The sequence below is a fragment of the Athene noctua genome, chromosome 2, assembly GCF_965140245.1.
Source record: "Athene noctua chromosome 2, bAthNoc1.hap1.1, whole genome shotgun sequence".
In the NCBI taxonomy this organism is placed as follows: domain Eukaryota; kingdom Metazoa; phylum Chordata; class Aves; order Strigiformes; family Strigidae; genus Athene; species Athene noctua.
The window spans coordinates 74,990,059-75,016,733 of record NC_134038.1 but is presented as its reverse complement, the minus strand read 5'-3'; the positions used below and the strand labels follow the sequence as shown (position 1 = coordinate 75,016,733).

The 26,675-nt window shown below is 38.2% G+C and overlaps 1 protein-coding gene across 3 annotated transcripts; it reads left to right on the top strand.

Moving 5' to 3' along the window:
* The first annotated feature begins 62 nt into the window (after nt 1-62).
* On the top strand, nt 63-26,291 carry VSTM2A (V-set and transmembrane domain containing 2A). 3 transcript variants are annotated; one of them, XM_074899445.1, is made up of 5 exons: nt 63-411; nt 2,729-2,895; nt 3,751-3,801; nt 7,182-7,518; nt 24,013-26,291. In XM_074899445.1, exons 1-5 carry the CDS (start codon nt 333-335, stop codon nt 24,099-24,101), a joined length of 723 nt encoding a protein of 240 aa, XP_074755546.1. In that variant the 5' UTR covers nt 63-332; the 3' UTR covers nt 24,102-26,291. The 3 variants fall into 3 exon arrangements, with proteins under 3 accessions (XP_074755546.1, XP_074755547.1, XP_074755548.1); XM_074899446.1 differs by having other exon boundaries at nt 23,891-26,291; XM_074899447.1 differs by lacking the exon at nt 24,013-26,291 and adding an exon at nt 23,753-23,875.
* Nucleotides 26,292-26,675: the final 384 nt, after the last annotated feature.

Genomic DNA, 26,675 nt, shown 5'->3' with positions numbered 1-26,675 from the left:
ATACCCACTTTTCAACGTGGGTTTTTTTTTTTTTTTTTTTTTTTTTTTAGTCTGAATCTGGACTTCAAGCAACACAGCGCCTGAGACAGCTCATCTGAACCACACTGTATTGCAATACTCGCTCTTCCCAAAGAAAAAGACTCCACTGAGTAGCAGAATGCTGCCAGTGTCGCAGCCAGGGCTACAATACAGAGCTTTTTTGTAACATTTTAAAATCTCTTTTTTCTGTTCATAAATTTAGAGATACATACATACACTCATACATCAATTCTTCCTTTCTGAGGGCACCTTTGGCTTTTGTTACCCTGATGTGACTTCTTCTTCATCTTGGAATGATGGGGATCTTTCTAGCTTATGTTGGATTCATTTTCTTTTCAGTTATGTATATTCAACAAGGACTTTCTACCCAAGGTAAGATGACTTATTGTCAAATATGTGTCAGTGTTTTTCTATGCTAAAACAGACTGAAAACAGAAAGGGGGGGGGGGGGGGGGCACAAGGAAGAAGAGAATGAAAAGAAGAAAACAATCTCAATGGATAGGAGATGAGGACACCGAGCATCAGGTTTACATTTAGTTTTTAAATTGTCTGTAAATAGGGACAGAAGTGAGAAGTTTCCCCAAAGTGAAAATAAACCAGGCTTCTTTTACTTGATTGCAAAGAGGGAAATAACAGGCACCTTGCAGAAGAGTTAAGGGGTGTTGGGTGAACGGACATACATGTGTTGGTGTTGTACATGTTTGTATATATGCACGTATGCATACAATAAACAGCTACCCGTGCATGCATAATTATTGCATTCAGACCAAGTACTGGATGGCTAAACCTACTGTTTCCCTTAAAATATTGCAGTCTTCTTTCCTCTCCCTATTATCCTGAAATCCTCAGTCAGACCTTCATTTTGATTCTGTGACTATGTGTATTTCTGACCCCCAAGGGAAAAAAAAAAAAAAAAAAATTAAAAAAGAGAAAAAGACAATATCGACTTCTTTGAAGACCTCCCCCCCATCCCCGTCCCCCCTCCCCGCCGAAAGGCACGCCTTGCATTTCAAGCAGCCCCGGCGCTGCAGGAACCGGTTGTTTGGGACCTGGGGGCTGCGGCGAGGCTGTCAGCACCATGGACAGATCGCGCGGGGCCGCCCCCTCCGCCCGCTGCCCGCTGCCCCCTGCCCGCGCCCGCTGCCCCCGCCCACCTCCCGCCCCCCCGGACCCCCGCCCGCCGCCCCCCGCTCCCTGCCCCGGCTCCCTGCCCCCGGCTCCCTGCCCGCTGCTCCCTGCCCTCAGCTCCCTGCCCGCCGCTGCCTGCCGGCAGCTCCCCGCCGGCTTTACGAGCCTGTGCCGGGCTGCGCCGGGCGGTGCGATCGGGGAAGATGCTGACGGTATCGCCTCCGCGTCTCCGCACTGCTCACACGCACAGACCAGGAGGGGAGGGAACGTACAAACAAACAAATAAACCCCCCCAAAAAAATAAATCCCAAACTTACAAGCCCCGAACGCACAAAATGCACAGTCCTTTTGTCAGTTTAACTGGTTGACTAGCAACCGCTGACGGGGCGGGGAGGGGAGCAGAAAATGGGACAGTGTGAAATATAAAGCTGGTAGCTTTGATAAGTATCTGTTTCCAAGCACAAATGTAAGGGGAAAAAGAAGTAACAGTGGTTGAGTGTATTGCTAAATTATCCCACCAATTCCAGGTTAGCTAGGAAGACTGGATAGAGAGAAAGAGGGGAGGAGACAGCGAACAATATTTCCTTGGCATCGTAATATGCTCTAGTCAATCTGTAACAACGCGTAACAGAAAGCAACAATGCAGGGTATTTCCAAATTTTCCTCTTCTTGAAACACAGGGTTTATTTATCACATTGTTTGTCTGTAGTCCCCCTCACTTGACTAACACATTCCATTAAGTTGCGCAATTTTAAAGTGCATTATAGAAAAGGATGAGAAGGAAGTAAAGACTGAGACTGAAAGAAATATTGGTGCCCAGGACTATGTCCATCAGGGCTAGTTTTTAAACCGAGCAGTGGTACACTGAAATGGGCAGATCCTGTTTGTTAAAGGGAGCGCCTGCCAGGACTGAGAAATGGAAGATGTATTGCTTCTTGGTCTGATTATGCAAGCAGAGGTTCTCAGAAAGAGTAACTAACTCAGGTAAAGCCTTTGAAATGGCCATTTTGATGAGTGGTCGTAACCTGCACCTCAGAAGAGCGAACGTTCCAACAGCCATTCCAGATGGCTGTGGAAGATTTAACAATTTACGTGTCTCCAGCTCAGCCCTACGAAATACAATAAATCAGTCTGATTTTTTTTTCCTCTTCCAAATTGGTCTTGTACAAAATCCCTCAGTGAATCTGGTGAAATACTGCATTCTGCCCAAGGGTATTTGGACCTAATTACATGAAACTTTACTAGCCCATGGGAGCAGTCAGGGGGGTCTATAGCATTTCCCATGACCAGAGCTTAGAGTGTAAAGAAAGTGGATTTGTGTATAAGGGAGGGAAGGCATACCTGGCTGTGAGAGAAACCAGGGGATATAACATGTGGGGAAAATGGAAAAACATAAAAGAAGGAGAATGAGAAAATAAAACAGATAATTTTATTTATTTATTTATTTATTTTTTAAAAAAAGAGGGAGACAGAAGAAAAAAGAAAAAGCAACACAGAAAGCAGAGAATAAACAGTGAGTAGGTAACAGGAGATCCCAATATGTTATGCATTTGTTTTGCAGCAAAATTCACTGAGTTTCCCCGAAATGTCACGGCCACTGAAGGGCAGAATGTGGAGATGTCTTGTGCTTTCCAAAGTGGCTCTGCTTCCGTGTACCTCGAAATCCAGTGGTGGTTTCTACGAGCGGCTGAGGACCAAGAGGCTGGAGCTGAGGTGACAGGCACTCAGGTACTGATCCTCTGCCGTGGGGTCCCCAACCTATCAGCGAGAAAAAGGGGTGGAGAGGAAGGGAGGGAAGGAGAGAAGGGGGGGAGGGGGGGGGGGGGGGAGGGAGCAGAGGGAGATTCTGGATCTCCCCAGGGACTTAATTTTGACCATGAAATGACACCGCAGGAACCTGCAGAGAAAAATGCCCCCTTCAAGGGATGGTGTCTTTGGTGCCTGTCACTCTCAGGTTGCAGTTAGGGACGTTCACAAAATCACACAGATTTCCAACGTCTAAATTTTTTATTACTTTTTTCTTTCTCTCTCTCATTATCCCTTTGGAAAGCAGCTGTTCAGAGACTGCTCCTTGTGGGAATTTTTTATTTCCCGAATGGCAAGATCCTACACGTGCCCTCCAATATACAGCTGGTGCAGTTGAGCTGGCAGCCCTAACTCTGCATGCAGCTGCCACAGTAGGGCACACACTTGGCGGAGGGGGAGAGCAGGGGGGAACCAGTCCCCCAGAAAAGCAAAAAATAACCCAAATCAACTCATACAACAGCGCAATTTCAGTCTTCCGAGCGGGACAGAGGGGTCCATGTCCGCTTACACTGCCAGCCAGGGTCGCTCCTCCCCTCCTCCGCTGCCGGCTCCGCGCCGCTCTCGGAGTAAAGACGCCCCCGGGCGTGTGGGGGCTGCGGGGCCGGTAGGGCACTGCCCCCCGCCTATGTGGGGGGTGCCCGGCGGCTCGCCCCGGCTGTCCCCGCCGCGGCCCGCAGGTGGCACACGCGGCGCGCCGCTCCACGGGCTCCGCGGCGGGAGCGCGGCGCGGAGCCTGGGGGGGGCCGGCGACCCACGGCGGCGCTCCTGTCCCCGCAGGTGGAGCTCTTGCCCGAGCGGGACCTGGACAGCGACGGCACCAAGATCAGCGTAAGTGGCGCGGCGCGGCGCGGCGTGGCGGGGCGCGGGCAGCTCCCGCCGGCCCGGCGCGTCCTTCCCGAGCCGGAGCCCACCCGCCTCCGAGCGGGCCCAGCGCGGTTCGGCGGGGTTGTTCCCCCCGCGCCCCATCCGCGCCGGCAGGTGGCCGGCAGCCCCAGCGCCTTCCCCGCCGGCCCCGGCAGAGGGGGCCGGGAGACCCCTGCCCCACGCAGCCGACTCCCCCGGGGACCCCTGGGCGTGCGGGCATCGGGGAGCGAGGCCCGGGCAGCAGAGCTTCGGCGGGCCCTGCTTCCAGCCCGTGAAGCAGACGGCCTGCACCCATCCTTGTACCCCTTGTGTTCATCTACACTGGGCAACTGCCGAGTCAGCCTTAGCATTCCAAAGCTGGTTTTAAGGCTGAAATTTGGCCGTGGAGCTGTACTTTCCTTCAATGGGGTGTGCACCTGTTTAAATGGGTGTTTTCCCAGGTTCTTACCTGCTGGCAGAAAAGAAACCCAGCAAGTCTTTGGACAAGACCTCCCAGTGGGGAGTAATCTCCACTCTTGGCCACTGAGACGCTTTCTTAGGAAAGTGGGGAAACCAGAGTTACCAATCTGCAGTTTGGAGATAAAACCTGAATGTCATCTCAACACAATTATGAGCAACATTGCTCCAGCCCTTGTCCAGGGAAAGGGTGCTTTGCTTGGCAGACCCATATCCTGCGTTCAGACCTTCCTTCAGTGTCCCAAGAAACATAAGGTGGTGGGATCATGGTGTGGTGCTCACTGCAGTGGAAAGACACAGATACTTAGCAGATACTGGAGCATGAGTATTCCTTATGAGCCCAAAGGAGTTTTCCATTTTTGGGACACAATCCCTTTGGAAGTGCCTTTCAGCTGCAGCCAAGGCTCTAAGTACCAGCAAAGCTTAAAACAGCAACAGATAGAGCTGGATCATCTCTGTTACACCTGTTACTCTGGTGCACTTTGCTGCTTCCAACTAACTAACCTAGTCATTACATCACGTCAAAGTGCAGCTAAGTATAGCTGAAGGGCATTTATAAGTGAAATTCAGATACATTTTATTCAAAATGAGACATATTCTAGCTATACTTACATTTCCTATGATAATCCTCACCACACACGAGAAGGGATGTGTGTCATGGACCATATCTTCAGTTACATTTGTAGACTGTCTTACAGTTGAGGCCCACATGCGGTCCTTGGATATTATTCCACTAGACATGGTGACTAGCAGCCAATTTATTCCTTATCAATACTGTCTCATTCAAAATCCCTGTAGTAATCCATAAGATCTGTTATACAGTGTAGACTATAAAGCTTGTCCCATCTTTCAAGTAAAAAAATCTCTTTCTCTCATTATGTATGATAATAATTCATGATGGGGTATTTATACAGTGTTTTTATAAGCTTGCATAAAACATTTTATATTTGCAATAAAAAAAGTCAACATTACATTGACATTCTAAATACACTTGTTGCAAATGTAGCCTTTTTTTTTTTCTTTCTTGAAGGCACACAGAGAATCTCCATTAGTCCTACTGGAAAGTATCTTAGTGAAGAGGAGAGGAAACTTTTAAGTACACTTAGTAAATTCTTTAAAGAAGTGGTAAAATATACTAAATGTGTTTTTAAACTGAGCTTCTCTACACCACTTCTATTGATTTTAAATCATAATGAGGCATAAATTGAAAACATGCATACATCTGACAGCAACATCTTCTAAATTTGAAATGCAAAACTCAAAACAAATTCTGTATTTCATTAGTGCTATGCAACACTGTTAACTTTGCAGGTATTTCATGGGAGCAAATGAAAGCATAACAGGACCTATGGATCCTCTTTCCTTTCATATGAAACTTCTTTAATCCTTTTGCTGAATATGAGCACTCCAGTAGAGATATATTATTATTGAATATGGTTTAAATAACTATCCAGCACTTTCTGTGTAATTAATATTGCATATGTTATGCCTGAAAGTATGCGATCCATACTTTCAACTCAGTTTGCCAAGCATCAATTCAGAGCTGGATACAACACAACAGACTGTAATGTCTATCCAGCACTTTAAAGCAATAATGTATTCACAAGTATTGCTCTTCAATTTATCAAGCAGATAGAATAGGTGCTTGCCAACACTGGTGACTGCAGCGTGCCAAGCTATCAGGTGTTGTGTAATCACCAATAACATGTGCCTAGCTTTAATCTAGCAGTTCTCTGCTTTTGTGATCTACCATATATTCAGCACCCTGATGTTTCCTCATTGCCTGTCATTGGTATGACACAAAGCAACATCTGCTGCCATGTTTATACAATGGTGGAAGTAAACCGGGTTCAGGAGTTCTTCAGAGCTAAAGTTTCCTGTCCCACTGAATGCTTTTTAACGGGCTGTAGGGCTGTAGGGCTACAGCTATTAATCCAGATAGAGAGTAATAGCCAACTAATTAAATATAAATTCTCTAAATTGATGAACATACAGAAAGGAATCTGTTTTACCTCTCCTAATGCATCTTAATACCTATCACACATTTCTGGATACATAATTTACTCACATGTGTTTTAATTCTGTGAGACAAAAATATGTTATGTTACCCTCAGATATTAAAAGAAATTACAAATAAATCAGGAACCTTGTTTTAGATAACAATTTTAAAAACAATCTTGACTATGTGCTACCTGAATATGTGTGGCAGAAATGATATATGACATCGAATAAGCACACACTTGTGTAAATGAAACAAAAGGAACTACATGACACAAGATGTCTTATTATGGTTAATAAACAAAAAATACCAAAGTTTTGGACACGCCTGAAAGAGACAAATATACAGTTGCAATGTAGTGAAGACTGGAAGCTAATCTAGCAAATTGTTATTGAAGAAGTTTAACTGTTGGCAAACATCAACAAAATTGTTAATGCACTAACTAGTTCAAAAACTGAATCATTCAATAAAGCCAACTAACTGGACATGTTTAACCAATGAAGTGCACAGATACTAGGTTTATGTAAGAAAGCTCATTAAGAATGTTCATGATCTTAAGCAATTATTTTGAATGAGCAGGGTAGTTTGGGTTGTTTGTCTGATGCCAATTAGCATTTCAAAGGAAGCCGTCTAAACAGTTTCTGAAAGAAGATGTCAGACATCCTCATAGATACAAATAATGATACCCATCCTTAGTGCAACTTCCCTGCAGTAAGCACAGTCACACCGCTGATTAATTTGGCACTTGACTTCTCTGGGCAGGCTCTACATCAGTAGAGTCTTCCCAGAGAAAGAATAATACTTGACAACATGCTTGTTTTTTTTGTTTTGTTGTGTTGTTGTTTTGTTTTGTTGGTTTGTTTTGTTTTTTTTCCTGGAAAATTTGCAGACAGTGAAAGTACAAGGGAATGACATCTCCCACAAGCTGCAGATTTCAAAAGTGAGGAAAAAGGATGAAGGCTTGTATGAGTGCAGGGTGACCGATGCCAACTATGGAGACCTTCAGGAATACAAGGCCCAGGCATTTCTCAAAGTCAATGCTAACAGCCACTCTCGGCGAATGCAAGCCTTTGAGGCATCTCCAATGTGGTTGCAAGACATGAAACCTCGCAAAAACATCTCAGCAGCTGTTCCAAGTAGCATCCATAACTCTGCCAATCAGCGTGTGCGTGCCACCTCCAGCCCTGAAGCAGCAGCCAAAATCCCCAAACAAAGTCCACAATCAGGTATGGTAAAACATTTTGAGCTTTCATTTGATTACTTACCAGCATGTAAAAGGAGGCTAACTCAACAAGGTAACCAGGAATTCTGACTAGCAAGAGTGTGGTGCTCATTTATTCCTCATTTTTGGCTCTATTCCTCCTGCTATCTTCTTACTTCCTAAAAGCTGAAGAATAAGTTTCTGGGCAGAAGAAGCAAAAAGTCTTAAATTTGTATACATGGATTTTATCTCTACTGGTTTTATCAACCTAAGGTTAGGTCTCTAATCAAAGCTCAGCTTTCCCTGTAGTGTGTGGAGAGAGGGGCATATCAGTGAATGACTCATCTCATTTTAAGATGGCTGTGCATGATAAATTAAATAAAACACCCATCCAGAAGTGTTTCTTCCTTACTTACACGAGTCACCTAACTTTTATATTTCTTAACATCTGGTGAAATTAATCTACTTTTAGTATCAATCCTATTTTCATAAGGAACTTGACTTCTAAATCTAAGCAGACCTTAGATACACCAGATTGTTTCTCCATTGTGTAGGCTTTAGAAAGACCATGAGTTTGTCAGATAATGTGGGTTTGCCATCTTCAGCTGCTTGACCATTGTTTTTGAATCAAGCATTAAAATGGCAATGCCTCAATTGTGTGTCATGTCGAAATTAACATACTACACTTTTTGTTTGGGTGATTTTGTACAGCACTGTATAAATAACCTATAAGCAATGTAAGTCTGCATTTTCTACATTGATAGAGTAAAATCCACAGCTATGCAAAGGTACATGAATATACAGGATGTAAGCTGTTGACCACTGTATGATGGCAATAGGGTTAAAAATTTGAGATGTTGTAAATGATCAAAAATCCTCTGGAAAGCAAACTGTGCAAGTCTAAGAGTTTCTGGGTTACTTCTGTCTGCACTGAGGGCCCAATGTAAGGCAGGAGATTACAACCTATCTTAAAATATATAATGGAAGCTCACTTAGTTTGTTCTGATGCATCATTTTTCTGCTAGCAAATGACGCGTCATCAAACCAAAACTGGGAATAAAACAAATTTCATAGCACGCTTACTGTGAGATCACTTTCAGCTTACAGGCATACTATTAGAGAAACATTTTGATAAGGAAAATACATTTCAATACAGATTGTGATTATTCATATTACATTTCTTATTGCTATTAGCTAAGATGATGCACATACTACCACCATTTTACCTCTGTACACATTTTTTAAAAATTATTTTATTCAGTTCTCTTTCCCTGAAATGCAGAAATGCAGTCACACTCATTTTTTAAGCTCTTCCAAAAAATGTTTAAACTATTAGAAGAAAATAAATATTTCAACTGATTTAAAATCATCATTCCACCATGATTTTCCTTTCAGACAGTTGTATATATTGCTTCTTTTCCATTGGACTCATACATTTCAAAATAGCAGACGTCCATAAAGTGAAAATTCTGGCTTCAGTTCTATGTAACATTAATTAAAATAGTCACAAGTTTATGAAATACGTAGCTACGGACTACACTGCATTGCGGCCAAAGTGTGCACACAACAGCTAATCCACTAAATCACCTTGGATATAGAATTGAATCTATAATATTGTTTATGTCTTTAGTGCCTGATTACTGAATATTTGTTATTTGATAGTAGGTTATTACATTAAAAGGTCCCTGTAAAAAAAACCCATAGAAAAACTTAACCTCTATTTTTTTCCTTGAGCAAAGATTACTGCAGATCAAGTACAGACAATTGTAATCATAAATAATTTAAAAATTAAACAGACTAAGATATAATTTAGTTTATTAATTCATTTGTTTTATGATGAAGCACAGATTAATGCTGTATTTATCAGAGGTGAAACTCATTTACTGAAGAAACAAAGACTGTACCAAGAATCCATATTAGTCTTAATTTCAATTTAACGGTCACTTGCTACACAGTAATTACTGGTGATATTTTTGATGAACATCAGTTTAACTCTTGAGAACCAAGATTTACTTTCCTTTACTTGAGAAAATCTGTCTCTGATTTTCCCACTACAGTGTGATTTGTGTTTTCACTCCATTTTACACTCACTCTACACCAATAGAAATACCCATGTGAGCATGAGGCAGTGGGGGTTTTTAGCTCTATGTAACTTTGAGGAGCAACTTCATCTAAGGAAGAAGAGACATCAGTTGTAAGACCTCAGAAAAGGAGAAAGCAGGTGTCATAGACAGTAATAGTCTTTCTTTTTATGAAATCAAATCAACACAATCTCCTTATACTGTCAGATGAGAAACTTTCCCTTCTTCAACATCACGCTAATTATACATGCATGGACAAGACTGCTGTGTGATTATATTATATGTAATCAATGTATCCATCCAACCTAGAATACAGAAACATGGTTGAATACAAATTTATCATTATTAGCCACATGTGTGTATTTGAAAGACATAGGGGGTGACTGTGATGTGTTTGTTCATGTTGAGTAATACATTGACTTCAGCAATACTCTTTGAAGAGGGAAGTGCTATTAACCATAGGGAATTGTATCAGATATTCTCCAACATTAGAGATCCAGTGCATAGTTACTGGCAAACAATATATTTTACTGCCATGCTGACAGATGACTTTTTCTTAATTTATTTTTTATCGCAAAATATGTTTACAGCAGAAAGAAACATGACACTGCAGAATTGTTCAGCTGTTTCTCAAGAACTCAGCTACTAACATAAGAAAGACCGATTCTGAGTATATGAATATTTTGTCCCCAAAATTTATTTCTGAAAGGTAGATAACACTCCACTTAACTCCTTCAATCCTGAAGCCCACTGAAGAATTTAATTTATTTCTTAACAATAGATATTTGATAGGTAGCTCTAGAAAAGCAGTTTACAGTCACTTCAATTTTAGAATATCAATATTTCCCAACTGGACAGATATTTCTGCCATTCTCCCCTTTTCCTCAAAAGTGAGAATATCTCTGATAACTATGAGGGAGCTATATAGCCAGGGCTGACAAAGTGATATGAGGTCCATTCAGCATTTTGTGCTTCTCTGAAAATGCTATATGAGTGTAAAAAATATATCTGTTATTGTTAGCATAATGGAGATTTAGTATAGGAAGAAATAGCTAAAGATAATATCTCCCACAGACAGTCTTCAGATAATGTACTGAGAAGCACTAAATGTCTGCCTCAAAGTCAAAAAAGTCAGGAAAGCAAAAGTCAAAGCTAACACAGCTTGACCCTTTCATTTCATATTCATAGGCTGCAGCAATGAAGTAAACCATCCCATCTTAACAGGAATCTGAGTAATTTGACAGGCTAATCTGCATATATCCAGAAAATGTCCTATGTAGGTGGAGTGACAGACATTTTTTTCTGCATAATTCATAACAACATATCTTAGTCCAAAGGTAAAAGTACAGAGTTATCACAGAACCTTGTAAATCTAAGCAATGTAATTAAATGAGGTCCAAAAGCTGCAACGAATTCAGGTAAAAGGAAACAATATAATCTGCAGGCTGCACCAAACCTTACTGTTTCATGGATATAAATCTAGACAAACTCTGCTACCTGCATTCAAGTCACTCAAAATTTATAGCAACACAAAGGGCTGCAGAAATTGATGTGCTGAGAATGTCTGTATCCCCCGAAGTCTTCCTGTTCTGCCAAAGTACTCAAAGCCATTAGTTGCTTTTCAGACTCAAGAAGATCAGGCTTAAAGAACTCAAGAGAGAATAGCTACAAATGAAGACGTGATGTTAGGTCCATTTTCTGACTGCTTACATACATACTCTGTACTTTTCTAGCAACTTTTTGTTTGTTCATAAACTAACAAATTCAGCTGTTAGCCTAATGACATACCAAAACTGTTCCTGTGATGATGGCTGCAGCAAGTGACTTGAATAGGAGCACAAAGAAGAAGGTGGTCCTTACCTAAGACAGAACGACCAGGATCCTTGGCATCATAAATCACACTGAGAAGATGATTATTAGGAGTGAATGCAAAAGAAGAGGATGAAAACCTATTTCTTCAGTCTGTTGATACTGATAAATTGATGATATTCCTTCCAGCCTCCATTTTTACCTACAGAATCCAGGAATCTTTTAATATTAACCTATTGTAAGCACAATTTTTTTGTCCATTTTGGAATCTTCTGGGATATAAACCAACTTCTCTGTTTGGTTTTGGTTGTGTGGGTTTTTTTGGGTTTTTTTGTTTTTTTTTTTTTCTTTTATGTTACATCTCCTCTTAAAGTGTAAGGAGAAAAAGTCTGCTCTAGTCTCCACCAAGGCGATAGCCACCATTACCGCTTTCTTCACTAAGAGAAAGACTCTTCCGCAGCTGCTGTTCTATAAACTGCGAGTACCCATAAGAAGGCACCAACCATTACTGTGACTGTTGCACAGTGAGAAGTCAAGTCTCTATTTCTTTAGGACTACATTAAAACAAAAGCTAAATGAGAGTTTTGTTCTTGTTCTGAACCTTATTCAGCCATTCACAGAAATTCTTGCAAAAAGATGATGTAAGGACTATCCAATTTTACAATTGTATACACCACAATCTCTGTATTTACTTGAAACTTAAATTTTGGTTCTGTCTTCCTGAAATTAAGCCCCTCCACTTTAACTTCTCTGAAATAATAGACTAAATTCTAATCATGTTAATTGATGTAGTCCTATTAGCCAGTTAGTTGTTGACCTTGAAACTGTAAGCATCTTCTGCAAAGTTCTAATCTGCTCCAAATAACTTCACTGAAAAAGCAAAGTCTTAACAGCAGCTAACATTCTTGTTTTTTAGGCCAGGATTTCCAGCGAAGAATGAACTCACTACTGCCTTGTGTTTCTTTCAAAAAACCCACATCTTCATTTCTTATATGTGCATACTTACTGACAGATAGAACCAAACTCCTGTTCCTAGTGCTTAGTCTAACTGCACCCAGTAATAAACAAATGGTTGTCGGTGGATAATGCAGTTCTAACTCCTGTCACAAGCAAAATGCTATCTATATTTTGTAACCATCCCTCAGTGCCATTGCCAATCACTTGATACTACACACTGTCACCTTTCTATTCCTCTTACAGAAACACAGGTTCAGGAACTAAGAGAAAACACTCACCAACTAATATGTGTTAATTTTTGTTGCTATGCAAGTTTTTGCAGTTGTTCAATCCCACGTGTCCATGCCAGACTGAATACTTGGTGTGCTTAGTTTTAAACATATCCTCTCTGAAATGAGATATTCATCCTTAGTTATGTCCATGGTTAAACACTAATACTGAATCATAAAAGAAGATCATAGTCTTTTCAGATTTGTTGAGATAATCATGGATTCTATCCTTAAACATATTATATGTCCACTGTAACTCTCATTTCTGTAAAAGTGATGGTGTTTGGAAGGAAATATTAAATAACCTTAGCTAATCATGAGCAGGGGTTTGAGCAGGTCTTTGAGAAAAGAAGGTAATGGCAGATTAGAAACATTCTACTACAGGAAAGGGGACTCCATGGCAGATTTCCATTTTTATTATTCAAACATAACCTGGACTACTCTTGAGCAGTTGCTTTTTCATATACTGTACAGGTTATATGCATGAAAACATGTAAAACTGTCTTTGGATGATGCACTGTGTATTTGCCTCATATGAAGCCAATCTAGAAACAACAAGGACAGACACAGCAGGGACTAAATACACCAAATTTACAAAATTCATTTTGCTCTTTCTCCATCTACATTGTTTACATCTATATGCAGGTATACTGAGATCATTCCTATTCTTTTAGTACCTTGCCAGTATATTTTGCTGCCATCTGCCATTGCTATGTATGCACTTAAGCACATCTCTTGCTTTCTTTTAGCTATTTAAAAATGAATCTTTCAGACTCACCTCACCTTTAGAACAAAACTGATATATAAAGATCTGGTAGGGGACCCCACTGGCAGTCTCTGATTAGCAGAATCACATTCTGTTCTACATGCCTGGTATAACTTTCTTTGGTAATTAACCACTGGAAAGACTGCGGGTGAAACACATAGTTAATAAAGAAGAGAAGAAAATAAGAAAAGAAAAACAGGGGGAGAAAAAGTTGTTTATGAGTTGTTTATCAGCTCACTCAAATTGCTTTTCATTGTCACACAATAAGGCCGCTTGCACTAGGTCATCAGAGATTGCAGCATATGTGACAGAACCTGCTCTTGAAATAACTGATGGGATTTCCTTGCTTCAGAAAACAACCCATTTGTTACTTGACACATATAGACCAAAGCGGAGGACATTTTCACTTGTTTCAGATAAGAAGCAGGAAGTTTCCCACCTGTGGTGCCCTATTTCATTATGAAAATCCTTTGCATTACTTAAAATTAAAAAGAATGGGTAGAATTATCTGCTGGTTGGAATGGATTCAACCTTGCTGAAGCCAAAAGAATGTAATTCATTTACAATAGCTCCAAAGATATTCCAAACACATAACCTTCTTCACAGCTACAGTAATAATCAATTAACCCTGCTTTGCTGACGGCAAAGCCAAGTATCATTTGAAGAGTAGCTCATGATCTTTCCCTTGGCCTTGTGAAGAGGAGACTCTGCCCCAAACCCTTCATTTTACCTTATTGTAAGGAAGTTGCCGTCACGCTTTTTGGCAGTGCAACTTGCTATCCTGTCTGAGCGTAGGTATTACAGTCTGATCCACCTCACTGAAGATTGTTCCCCCACCTACTGATAAATACTACTGTCTTGGACAAAGCTGCCTAATGTGCTGAGAAGAATAAAAATGTGAAAGTTAACTGCCACAGCCAACATTCCCATACATACTATCTTTGTGTTCATTAACAGCAACAAAAATACAGATAGCAAATCTGGATGCTACTTCTACTGCCAGCCCTGTTTCTACTGCTGTTATTCCCTCAGATGCTGTTGTTGCTTGTGATGCTGACTGAGGCTTTTGGCAACCAAATCACAGCCATAGGACTATAGTGACTATAAGGTTGCATGACTACAGAACATGGTGTATCCATCTCAACTTCATTCTGTGCAACCAAAAAATGAGTAAAAAGGGCACGATGTTTTGTCAAGAAGCAATAATAAATCAATTATGAAGCCAAGAACTAGCAGTAAGTCTCACAGAGGGCTAAACTTTCAGGTGGTGCAAAGCCTTTTAGTACAACATTGAGAATATGTCTACATAGCATTGTGCCTGTCTGAAAGTCTGCCAAACAACACATCAATTACCTGTGTTGTACTCTGATGAATTATTCACATGCATACAATATGTCCTGATCAGTGACCATCTTATACCCGAAGAGTCTTTGACTAACAACAAATGACATGTCATGATTATGATTGATCCCACATTTCAGAACTGTAACAAGAAAGATAAAACAATCTGAAATAAAAGTAGAGAAATTCAACATTATGGAATGTGAAGTAGAGAGAATTAATACAGGATTAAGCACAAATATTTATTCCATGCTTCATTCTCACAGTCCACCATTTTTTAATTAGTACACTGTGGTTGTAGGGGCAATAACATTGTAAATTTTTTTATTTGTATGACAGTATTAGGAAGGGTGAAGGCTTTGGCTTGTGAACTCTAATTTAGCTCTTACAGTTTAAAATGTTGCCACCCCACATCTCTGTCTTGTCACAATCAGAAGTTATTGCCCAAAACTTTGATGGCAGAAGGAAATAGGTGCCTGCTCCTTAGCTCTCCCGGTTCGCAGTGTTGAGCATTTTATTAAGCCTCTGTGACAGCTGGTAAACTAAAACATTGGGTTGTTAATTGAGACAGATGAAGAGATGGCATGGGGTTTGGTTGTATCACTCCTACTATTGGGAGTTTAATTTCCGTAAGAGGGGGAGGTAGAGAGTTGGAGGCACTATAATCTTAAACTTCTCCAGCTAAAACCGTTAAGAGCTTATGAGTCATAGCCCTTAGACAGAGGTATGTTCTGTTAGTCAGAGGCATTGTTCTAATCTCTATAACAACTGCATTATCCACCAGGCAAACAAAGGATCAGAATGGTCCCTGCCTCAAAACACTTACCATCTAGAAATCAGACTGAAGAAAACAGTCTCTTCCAGTTGGATGGGTACAGATAAATGGGACCTTTGATGATTTCCATGAAAATAGCTCTTATATAAATGATATAAATAGAAGGAGATCAGGTTGACTCTATGTCAAACATAAGCCTAAGTAGTGTCAGGTGTGAACAGCAAGAAAAGGGATTGAATATCTCATGCTGAAATATTTACAAAGAATAATTTTCTTTCTGTCTATGTTATAATAACCCTCTTGGTATGTGTTTTTCTTGGTATGACAGTGCTGTTGAAGATGATAGAGAAATATTAAGTATCATCCCACTTAAGATTTTTTTCTGATAGATGAAAGGATGAACAGGAAGAAAAAAGCACAGGAGGGAAAAGATGAGTTCAATTCTATTTTCCTTCAAATAAAACTCTTGTTGCAACTTTATGGTATCTTTCTGAAATGGCTCTGTTAGTTTAATTAGAATGTGGCATAGATCAAATATACACACATTTATGTATACTACAAAAATGCTGAACAATATGTGCTGGAGCCATGTTTAGCTACAACAGCAGAAACCGGTTACTAAGAAAGAGTCAATTCAAGAAGAATTCTTGTTAACAGCCTAAGTTCCTGTTTTTATTCAGGATGGGCCATAACTGTATGCACAGGACAGTCACAAAAAAATGCATTTGTTTTGGAATCAGACATTTCACACAGATAAACAGAAATGCACCAGTTTATATATTTTTTTGTCACACATTAAAAAAAAGTCCAAGACATTTTATATCCATAGATTTCATGGACAGGAGGAGAGACAAAGGTGCCCAGTGCTGATAAGAGCAGTCATAAAGCCTACTGCCAGTGGTTTTCAAACAATACTAATTAACCAATTTAACTCCTGCATTTGCCTGAGCTTTCCCTCTCCCCTCAGCTTTTAACTGTTGCAATGGGCACTGAGTATTGGGCTGCTTCTTGCACTAGTTTTATTTAAATTGCTAATACTGGTGTTTCACAGACTATTTGCAAGCACCTCTCTTAGAAACCCTTTCTCCAAAAAGTACTCTCTCACTGACAGAGAAACAGCTGAAGTCAATGCATTACTTATACATGTGAAGAGATGCTCAATGTAAAGAAATAAAAAACCAAACCCACAAACAAAAAAACTTTAAAACTTTGCAGGCTCAAGTACCAACCAAAAGGAGGAAGAGAATTAGGCTATCTGCTACAAATGGCTGATGCCAGGACATTAGTGACTGAGAGCCCCAGGCAGGCAAAAATGTCATTCTCCTAAGAAAATAAAGTCAGCCAGGGAAGTTTGAGTATCAAGGCAAAACAGCTTCCACAATATAATAAATATATAGTGATGGAAGCAGTCATAGTTGTACAGCCACTCAACAATTCAGAGCTATCAAGAACACACTATATCCTTGGCTGAACACAAGAAATTTCAGGTAGCTGAGCACACACAAAAAAAAAAAAAAAAAAAAAAAAAAAAAAAAAAGTTTTAAGCTGCTAGAAGAGGAATATGTTTCTGGGTATATCTAAAGCCCAGGTATATCTAAAGCTGTGTGCCTTAGGTTCAAAATTCATTTTGACTCTGATATGGTCTACCCCATATATGACGATTCATCTACACTTAATTTTACCAAATGGGTATCTAACTTAATGCTACTTTACTACGCTAAAATTGTTTATGAGATTATCATATGAAAATGCTAGGGAAATTAAAATTTCAGAAGCTGAATTCTTTATGGGATAGTCTGTCCAGATAGCTAGACTCACTTTCAGATCAAAACAACCTAAATAAGTGTCCAAGAAACATAAGCATTTAAAGAAAACTTAGAATCACTGCTACAGAAATAAATGAAGCCAATGTAAAACTGTATCAGGATGACCTAATCATGCTAGTATGTAAAACATTATTTCATCCTGAACTACTTATTAACACAATTTAAACAAAGCTACATATGAAAACAGAAGGAAAAGCACTGATGAGAATGGAAGTTGTGAATTACAGGATAAAGGACATAAGAGACAGCAAAAATTACAGTAGAGGTGGACTAACTACACTATCCAGTTCATCTTCCTGAAAAACTATGTTTAAACTCAACAGTGATTTTTGGCTATTTTCATTGGAACATGATGAAAATTTATAAATGTTGATGGCCTTCCCCTTTCACTTTTATGTTTGGATCTCACCCCTCCCTCATGCATGTTTAAGGTAAAAGGATGACAGGGTCAGATAATTTTGATGATCTCATTTTCATCTTTGAGAATGACATAAGAGATCATTTTAGCTTCTTCATAGTGCCTGATGGCCCAATTAGGAAGCCCGATTCTAGTCAAGGGATTCAAGAATGAGACATGAGCAAAAGCACTGTTTGAAGAATTAAAAAGAAAATCATGACTCTCAAATATGTTACAGAGAAAGAACAAATTTAAATGTTTCCCCAGGTATGGGTTGATGTAAGGGATGATGTAGAAAGTGGCCTGAATGTGAAATCCCGTGTTTTTTCACACCAGGGTACCCGTAATTCTACTTCTGTCCATCTTGGCATTGTGGAATTGCAGAAGTCATTCAAAGTCCCACCCTGCTTGCTTTCTTCATTCTGCTAGCTATTTTCCTTTTTTAGATTTACCATGGCTTGTTTGGGACCACTGTCTGAAGCCAAGTATCATTTTACAACATGCTGCTACATATTTGAAATCTCCTCAGGTTTTTTCTCTCCAAGTATTTCCATCTCATTAGAACATGGCTTTAGGTGTAGCTGGTAGCAAATTAAAGGCTGTGATCTGCCTTAGCCCAGAAAGAGCTCCAGGAGTTATTGTGGCTCAAATCCCTGGCAGAACTCTCTCCGCTACTCAGGGTTGGCAAGTTGTTGCTTTTTTTGCCCCAGGACAGGATTGAACACCACCGTTCACCTGGGTGCCTTACTTAGTGAAAGCTAGGAATAACCCATCTAGGATCCCATCCCTCTTCCTCACCTAATCTTCTGAGCATCACTGGCAGAAGAGGAACACATCTGGGAGAGCTACACATTGGACGCAAAGTCTAAGCGAACTTCAGAGAAGTTCAGTACATTGCATGCTCTAAATTTCCACCAATTTGGAAGCAGTAGTTTTCTTCCAAAATGTGAAAAGCCCCAGAAATTCTGAACTTAATTGAATTCTCCTAATGTGTAAGATGAATTCTTTTAGCCTGTATTTTATGTTTTTCCTCAGACAGTGATGAGCAATTCACAGTATTTTAGGCTGGCTACTGTACATCCCATGAAGGAAGATGGACTTGAAGCCTAAGCAAAAGTTTCTACATTAGGAGGCTTGAATATGATACTTAACTGCTTGTCTTTTGTCATTCAGTTCCCCAAAATCGAACACAGCTGATTGAACCTTAAAACACACACGAGAAGTAATTCCCCTAAGGAGGGAAAGGGAGATCTTACATTTGTGGAATGGAAATTTTCTTCCTGATTGTGGGTATATATTCCAGCAGTATAGGAGAACTATAGGTAAATGTGATTTCTGCAGTTAAGAGGAGTAAAAATGATAGCAATTGGTAGGCCAGAGAGGAAGAATCCTTTTATTTGAAACATATCCATATTTAACATATTCAAATAAAACTTCAAAGTTTTCAACACCTCTGTGATTTCAGAAACCAGTAGTACAACAAAATTAACTCATATTGAGCACAAGATGATCATATATCCCCCATATATATACAGGAATATTTTGGCATCATGTAATACATACAGAGAAACTAGGATGGACTTTTGTATGACTGACTGTATTTCTCTTGTACTGGTCAGCACAAAATCAGGACTCTACTAAGGCATTAGTCCTCCTTTGTGATCAGTGGTTTGCTAATTAAAGGAAAGTCAAGGATACCGTCACTAAGCTTATATGTTTAGTAAAATATTAAAGCAGTGCTGTTGAATTCACAGTTTATGGTGGTAAACTAAGTGTAATCATAGCTGTAAGAATCCAGTCTTAAGAGTCTCTGTCAGTTATTGCGGGTCAGAGAGTAGGAGGCTATTACATCCCAGAGACCTGCCAAAATTTAGCAAGCAGAAGGAATGCCAGACTTGCTAAACTTCAGCTTTTTCAGATGCAAACTACTTGACACCCAAGGTGATTAACCACGTAAGGTACTCTTACATATAGAATATGCTAAAACTGTAGGGCCTGAGGCAGCTGCTCAGTTTACAAATCAGTGTTTTATCCAGTTGTGAAAAATAAATGGGCAAAATTATGAAACCAGCATTTGCTTTTCTCTGCTTGCACTCCAAAACCCCATGTAGTTTTACCGACAGCTTTTCTGATCAATATCTTAGTGAAAGCAAGGGATTATAGTCATTCAGGCATGAGTAACTAGTTTTTTGATCAGTTAGGGTATATTAAGAATTTATAACTTCTGCTGGGTTTATTTTATACTTAGATACTCTTAAATTAATCTAACTAACAGAACAGAATTTATGTTTAGCTATTTGGTCCATAACTATGAGACATGAAATATGGTTCAGCATTTGTGACAGAGATTATTATTTTAAGTGCTAATTTCGGAATTATTTACGTGTTCTCTCTGTTTCCTAGCATTTGAGGAAAACAAATATTCGAATAAATCACAGTTTCAAAGAGTTTAATGGCATGGGCTACTCTCTCATGCTATTGAAACTTATCTCATGAAACTTACCTCATGATCACATGCCTTTGGCAATACATCATTTGTTTACAGGAGAAGGCTAAGTATTTCATGGACAGTTGCCCTTTGGAAGTATGTCAGTGGCAGGAAACAAAGACAACACAAGGGCATTTGCATCTTGCAGGAAGAACTTAACTGGATCCCAGTGGCTGATAGGTCAAAATGTGAGAATCCCTGACTACACATCAAGTGGGAGTTTAACTAATAATATAGAAAAAATATATGAGTATAAACTAGTGTTCTTCCAGGTAGCTGTCTTTGAGGGTAACATAACTGTAGTCCAGCTTTGCCCAGTGTTCTTGACCTGCAGTGAAATTTGTCTTAGTTCTCATTATGCTGATAAGAAAATGATGTTAGAAATGGTGGGGAAATGAGTAATAGATTTAGCATGTCCACAGACAGATTGACATTTTTACTTATATTACCTTGCTTGCAGTTCCAGTGATACTATTTAAGTCCTGGACAGAATTGTATACCAAAACCACATCTGTATGAAAATTCTGAATTTGGATACATTTGGATTTGGATCTATGTTTTGCCTCTGACTTAAGTCTAAACTAAATCTCTGATTTAAACACCCTATGACTTTTAGATTTTCAGTCAAAATGGAAATTTCTGACTGGTTTTGGTCACTTATCCTTTATCAGGATGGAAACCAAAATAATAGCATATGTGAAAATATGAAATAATAGAAAAAGGAAAAAAATCTTAAAAGGCTGCTTTCAGTTTTGCTGTGTTATTATTTTACATTTGCAGCTTTCACCCTTCCAAAATCTAAAGAAATACTTGGGTTCATGGAAGAACAAATACAGTTCTTTTACACATCTCCAGAAAAAAAAAAAAAAAAAAAAAAAAAAAAGAAACCTGAGTATATTTAGACTCTTATTGTGTTTCATAAAGAATCACTGAAAAGATGAGAGTACATCTAACAGTCATATATGTTACAAATTAATTTTATTTGGGGTGATACATTACTGAAAATGCATCAGTTTGGGTTAGACAGCATTTTGGAAACTACTAAACCAGCAAATAGAGATCTGATATGACATTAGGATATACTAATCAGTTACTGAAACTATGCAGAGGACACTGTTTAGGACAGTGATTTTCAACAATCCTAACAGCCTCTGTTCACCTAGAAGCTGAAATTGTTTTAGTTGTATTTCTCCCAAATTTTTTTCATGTGTTCAGCATTGCTTTAGCTTGTACATACTGCATGTACTCTAACCTAAATCCCCCGCAAGATAAACAAACTTGTTGTTTACAGAACATGCGTGTAGAACATGTGACATGAATTGGAGGAAGGTTGTGATTTATACAGACAGAACATTATAAATAAAAAGGTTTCATGTGTATGCAATAAATGAACCCTAATTTGGGGATCTACAGATTGTCATTGAAAAGAAGCAAAACAAAACAGAAATCAAAGAATGCTTTTCCTGCAAATATAATGGTGGATTTTCCTACTGTGAAATAGCTTAAGTCAAACCTCTTTAACCTCTTTTGTATCATATTGTTTCTTTTCCACACATTACAGCTTTCAAATTCTCAAATTATAATGCCATTAAATGCTAAAATGGTGTTATATGCCATTTTATATTTTATATATAAATTAAATATAATTTTATATTTTATATAAATTAAAACGCTAAAAAAGCCCTTTTGAAAAATATCCATGAGACTCTTCTGAGTATTTATCTTTATTTGCATTGTACATATTTTGTGCAGAGGAAATGTATCTGTAAAGACCTCTTTAGAATTGTCTTGAGCAGTGTATTTCTCTAGTTCAATCAAAAAATAATAATTAAAAAAAAAGTAATAAAACAAGTGAAAATAATTCAATACATCATTAAGTGATCTTAACACTAACAAAGTTCTGAGTAAGTTCTGCTAACCTAGTTAGAGAAAGAAAAGTCTTTATAAAAATCTGTTAAGTGACAAATTTTGTACCTTATATAAAAGAGAACAAAGCTATGCTTCAATAAAACCAAAACCAGAAACTGAACTCGACCCTTGGACGCAAGCCTGTGAATACTACCTGTATGAATGACTCACAAGAAGAAGTTACAGCAAATTTGCCCGTGTGTTTGCTTGTTACTAATACAGAAGAAGTGTTTTGCTTTACTATACTGCAGTATAGTACAGGTAGGCTAACATTATCAGATGGGCAAGAGAGAAGTAGGCTTCCCACTCCTGTCTAAATTCAGTAGGAAGTAAGCTCAGAGTTGAAAATCTTAATAATGGCTTTGAGATAGGTTTCCATTTAAAATATTCATGGTATTAACACACATGGATAATTCACATGTGAATAATTGAAATATCGCTGTAACTTAGAAGCTCTTGTGTATGTAACAGAGGTCAAAGAGTCTTTTATGGCAACTACTATGTATGCAATGTCTCACACCATGCCTTTACAGAAGGAAGCAGTGTTCAGAGATCAGGGATTTAGTTTAATTTTTGAAGGGAAAAAACTGCTAAAGACAGGAACAGAAATACTTCTTGCTACACTTATAAACATAGTTAGAAGATATGGAGAAATGTTTAACTGATAAACATCTGAAAACTTTAAAAAACGAGCATATGCCTTGAGTTCTTTTTGCTTCCATTGTGTATACTCTTGATAAGGGTCTTTTTGGGTCTGCAGTGGAATCCAGCATTCAGTTTAGTATTAAATTCTTTACAAAATTAGCTTATAAATGTTTAAGAGATTTTTAAAAATAAGCATTTATTAGAAGTCCAGCATTATTATGCAACATTGTTATTTTGTTATAGAATTGATGCCTGTAACCATCAATAACATTCATCTTTTTCAAGTGTACAACACAGCTATAAAATCTATTAATCATACATTAACCCATTATAATTAGAACTTTTATTTATAGTGTAACCAAATAAAATTTATGGTTTTGACCTCTAGTAATATGTTTCAAATTCTGAATGTAGTTCTTTATGATATAGGGAGTTATCAAGCACTAAGGTTTGGTATGTAAGACATCTAAATACTCATGTCTTTGGTGTGCAAATATTTCAGTTTAATTATTCTAGTTCTTTTTTTTTTTTTAATTCTGATAACGTACTTAAATATATAAAGTACATAACGTATAAGTATATAAAGTACTTAATATATAAAGTAATGTTTTTAGAAAAAATATGTATCGTTTTCATGGCTTTTTAAAAAGAAAAAAAAATCTGGGAAAATACAATTTCTCAAAAATAAATACTACAAACCCTTTAGCCTTCTGTTTCCCCCTTGTTAAATAGCACAGCCATTTGCCAGTATCTTTCTCCTCTGTTTTACAAGAAAGCACTCTTTAGCCACTAGATGACTTTTTTGTTAACAGTCAATGCTGTGATACTGGAAATTATTTTGTAAAGAACATCCTGAGGTGGAAGGTGTTTGAGTTTGTTCCTCTTGGTATATGGTTTCAGTGGATAACGTTGTTTAAAAAGACAAGAAACAAAAGCAAAGCAAAACAAAAAAAAACCTCCTGGGACTGAAATACTTTGTATGTGTTGTTATTTGCAGTGCATGCCAAGACATTCATGGGCACCAGAGCCAACCTGGCGAGCTAATTAAATATATAAATGTATGTGTTTAAAACAGCCTTATAAGGAGCATTGGAAATCTGCAAGATGAGCGAATATCTTATAACTTCTTCCGCAGGTGCGAGGATAGCTACAAGCCATGGACTTTCTGTCCTGCTTCTTGTTTGTGGCTTTGTGAAGGGTGCTTTGCTTTAATCTAAAAGTGCTGACTTTTTCCAATATCACTTTCTCTTCTTAAAGCAAAGAGCAAATCGCCTGTAAAATCCACGGAGCGGACAGCAAAGTTGACCCTAACCTCCAACCACCACTCTGCACCCAATGTACTCTAAATCTCTACACAAGGAGCACCTTCTTCAGGAAGTACAAACAAAAATACTAATAAAATAAATTAATAAATTAATTAATAAATAAATATTATAAAAAGAAGAGGATACCACATGTTTTCCTGATATATCTTATTTTCTTTGGCGTATCACTGATCTTTTATTTGAAGAGAACTGGTGTGATGTAATCAAACGTTTTGTAACAGCAAGACCCAGTTTCCTTTTCTTTCGGCAAGGAGAAGCCTCATCCTTGACTTCTCAGGGGTTGGCCTGCAAGTCATCAGTATTACAAAATTAACCATGGATGACATATGGTTTCCTACGCTGAAAGAACCGTTCCAGCCTGGAAGCAAACAGAGGCCAAATAATGAAACAAAACATAGTGATTTAACGTCGACCCCAATAAAACACCCCACAAACTTTATCAAAAAGTATTTTTTTCTTTTTTTCTTTCTGCATGATGATTAGGGAGGAGAAAAGAAATTCTACAAAGTAGCTAAGCAGACTACACGACATTGTTTCTGGAAAACAAATGAGGAGATTTTTCTTTTGAGTTGTTTGTTGGTTTTTTTTGTTTTTTTTTTTTTTTTTTAATATTCTTTTTCCCCTGTGGGTTTTTTCCTGTCTTTTTTTTTGTTTGTTTCTTGTTCAATGGTGGCAATTACTGACTTAGGCCAACCCCTGATGATTGCGTGGAGGTTTATATATATATACATCTTTTTTTTGTGTGTGTGTTCTATATTTCAGTGTGTTTTCTCTAATTTTGCAACTCCTGTATATGCAAAACTAACTTAAATTCTGTAAATTGCTTACAGTCTGTGTGATATAACTTCAGAGTAGACATACTTTGGTCCTCATGCAAGCCAGTTTTTAATATTATCTATATGTCGTGCCACCAATAGACATCTTTATTTCCTTTTTTGCAAAACCATCACTTTTTAGTTTGTAATTCAGTATTGTGTGGATTTTGTAATACATACCTTCACTTCCACTGGTTTGACCCCTTTCAGCCCTCTGTTTACTCTGTAAATGCACATTAAAATTTGTTATGGTCTCTAGACAATGAATTATTTTAGTTTTGTGTATGTTGTGTTGGAGTTCAGATGCTGAAAGCTCTTTTAATTTGTGATGTTTATAGAGGATTAAGTGATTTGATCACTAGAAACTGTAAAATTAAGGTTTGCAGTCAAATACTGAATGCAAAGGAAGGTTAGGGGGGAAAAGCAAAACATGGTTTAAAGGATATTCTTTTGGTAAAGAGTTTTATGAAAGTTAATTTATTACACTGATAAACTATATTTGCATCACAGCTCCTTCTACATGGCCAAAGAAGTGTCTTTCTTTGCTTTTTCTGGAAGTGGATTGTCATTATTCATTGATATTCTTAATTAAAATACTTCATGTCTGTGAACTGAACGTGAGAATTTTGCTGTTGAATGAAGTAATATGCATTACATGAATTACATTCATTAATGCAGGAAGGAAAAATTGCTATCATTTGCAGTTGCAATCAGGAAGGGTTTTTTTTTCTTGTTCCTCTCCTTTCACTGATGCTGAACAATCCACACCCTTTCATTAATCAGCACAGATAATCATGTATACCACATGCTTATTATGATCTATTTACAGCAGCATTAAATAGCTGCAGTGTGGTCAGCTGTGTGATTTCTCCTCATTTTGTAAGTAATGTAGAAGGAAGTGAAAAAGTATGTTTAATATCTCACCAGTCCATGGCCTACAGGCCTAATATTTTATTTCAAAAAGTCTGTAAGTTTGAAGTGCTCCCCCATTAATTTCAAAGGAAAAAGAACAAATAGTAGCATAGAATCAAAGGTTAACATACTAACACTTTGGAAGAGGATAACATATTTGTGCAAATCTTACTTACTTTAACCATACATTCTGTAGTATAAACTTGTCAGGAATAGTCTGTCTTCCTTTGGTTTTAGCAGTAATAAAGAGAGTAGATGTTTGGTTTAATACAGATAAATCAGGAATAACTGTCAGGAGGAAAAGGGAGAAAATTCTTTTATTTCAACATAAAGTTAATGACCCACTAGGAATATTGTGTATTGAAAAGGTTTTGCTCCATAGTAATAACAGTTTATCAGCTTACTGCGAAAATACGAACAGTTCCCATTAAAGTGTTCTGAATCAAAACAAATATTGTGGATTGAAGAGGAAGTAAATTTTAAAACAGCCGAAGGTTTTTGAAGTCTTGTTTTCTGAACACACCTACGGAACCACACTTTGAGAGCTCTGAAGGAAAGGCTACATTTTCCCCATGAAATAGGTATCTATGACTGGACACTACAAGAATCTCCCATGTGGAGTTCAGAAACCTCATTTTCCGTTGGTCTTAACCAGAACCAAATGCTTAACATCACATGTGTTTCACACATTTACTGTACATATATATCCTGTATGAATATTCCATGTATGCACATAGTCATATAGACAACCTACAGTGACATATGGGATTTTTCAGAAGCAGTTTAGTCTCACATTGTTAAAGTTAGCCTATGATTACGATTTTACACTGTGTTTTGCTTTATGCTCTTAGCTGCTTCGATATAAATC

Bases quoted from the DNA above. Each gene is read 5' to 3' on its own strand.
- VSTM2A (XM_074899445.1), top strand. From the start codon at position 333: ATGATGGGGATCTTTCTAGCTTATGTTGGATTCATTTTCTTTTCAGTT. The intron at 3,802-7,181 runs GTAAGTGGCGCG...GAAAATTTGCAG, and splicing joins GCGACGGCACCAAGATCAGC to ACAGTGAAAGTACAAGGGAA. The intron at 7,519-24,012 runs GTATGGTAAAAC...CTCTTCTTAAAG, and splicing joins CAAACAAAGTCCACAATCAG to CAAAGAGCAAATCGCCTGTA.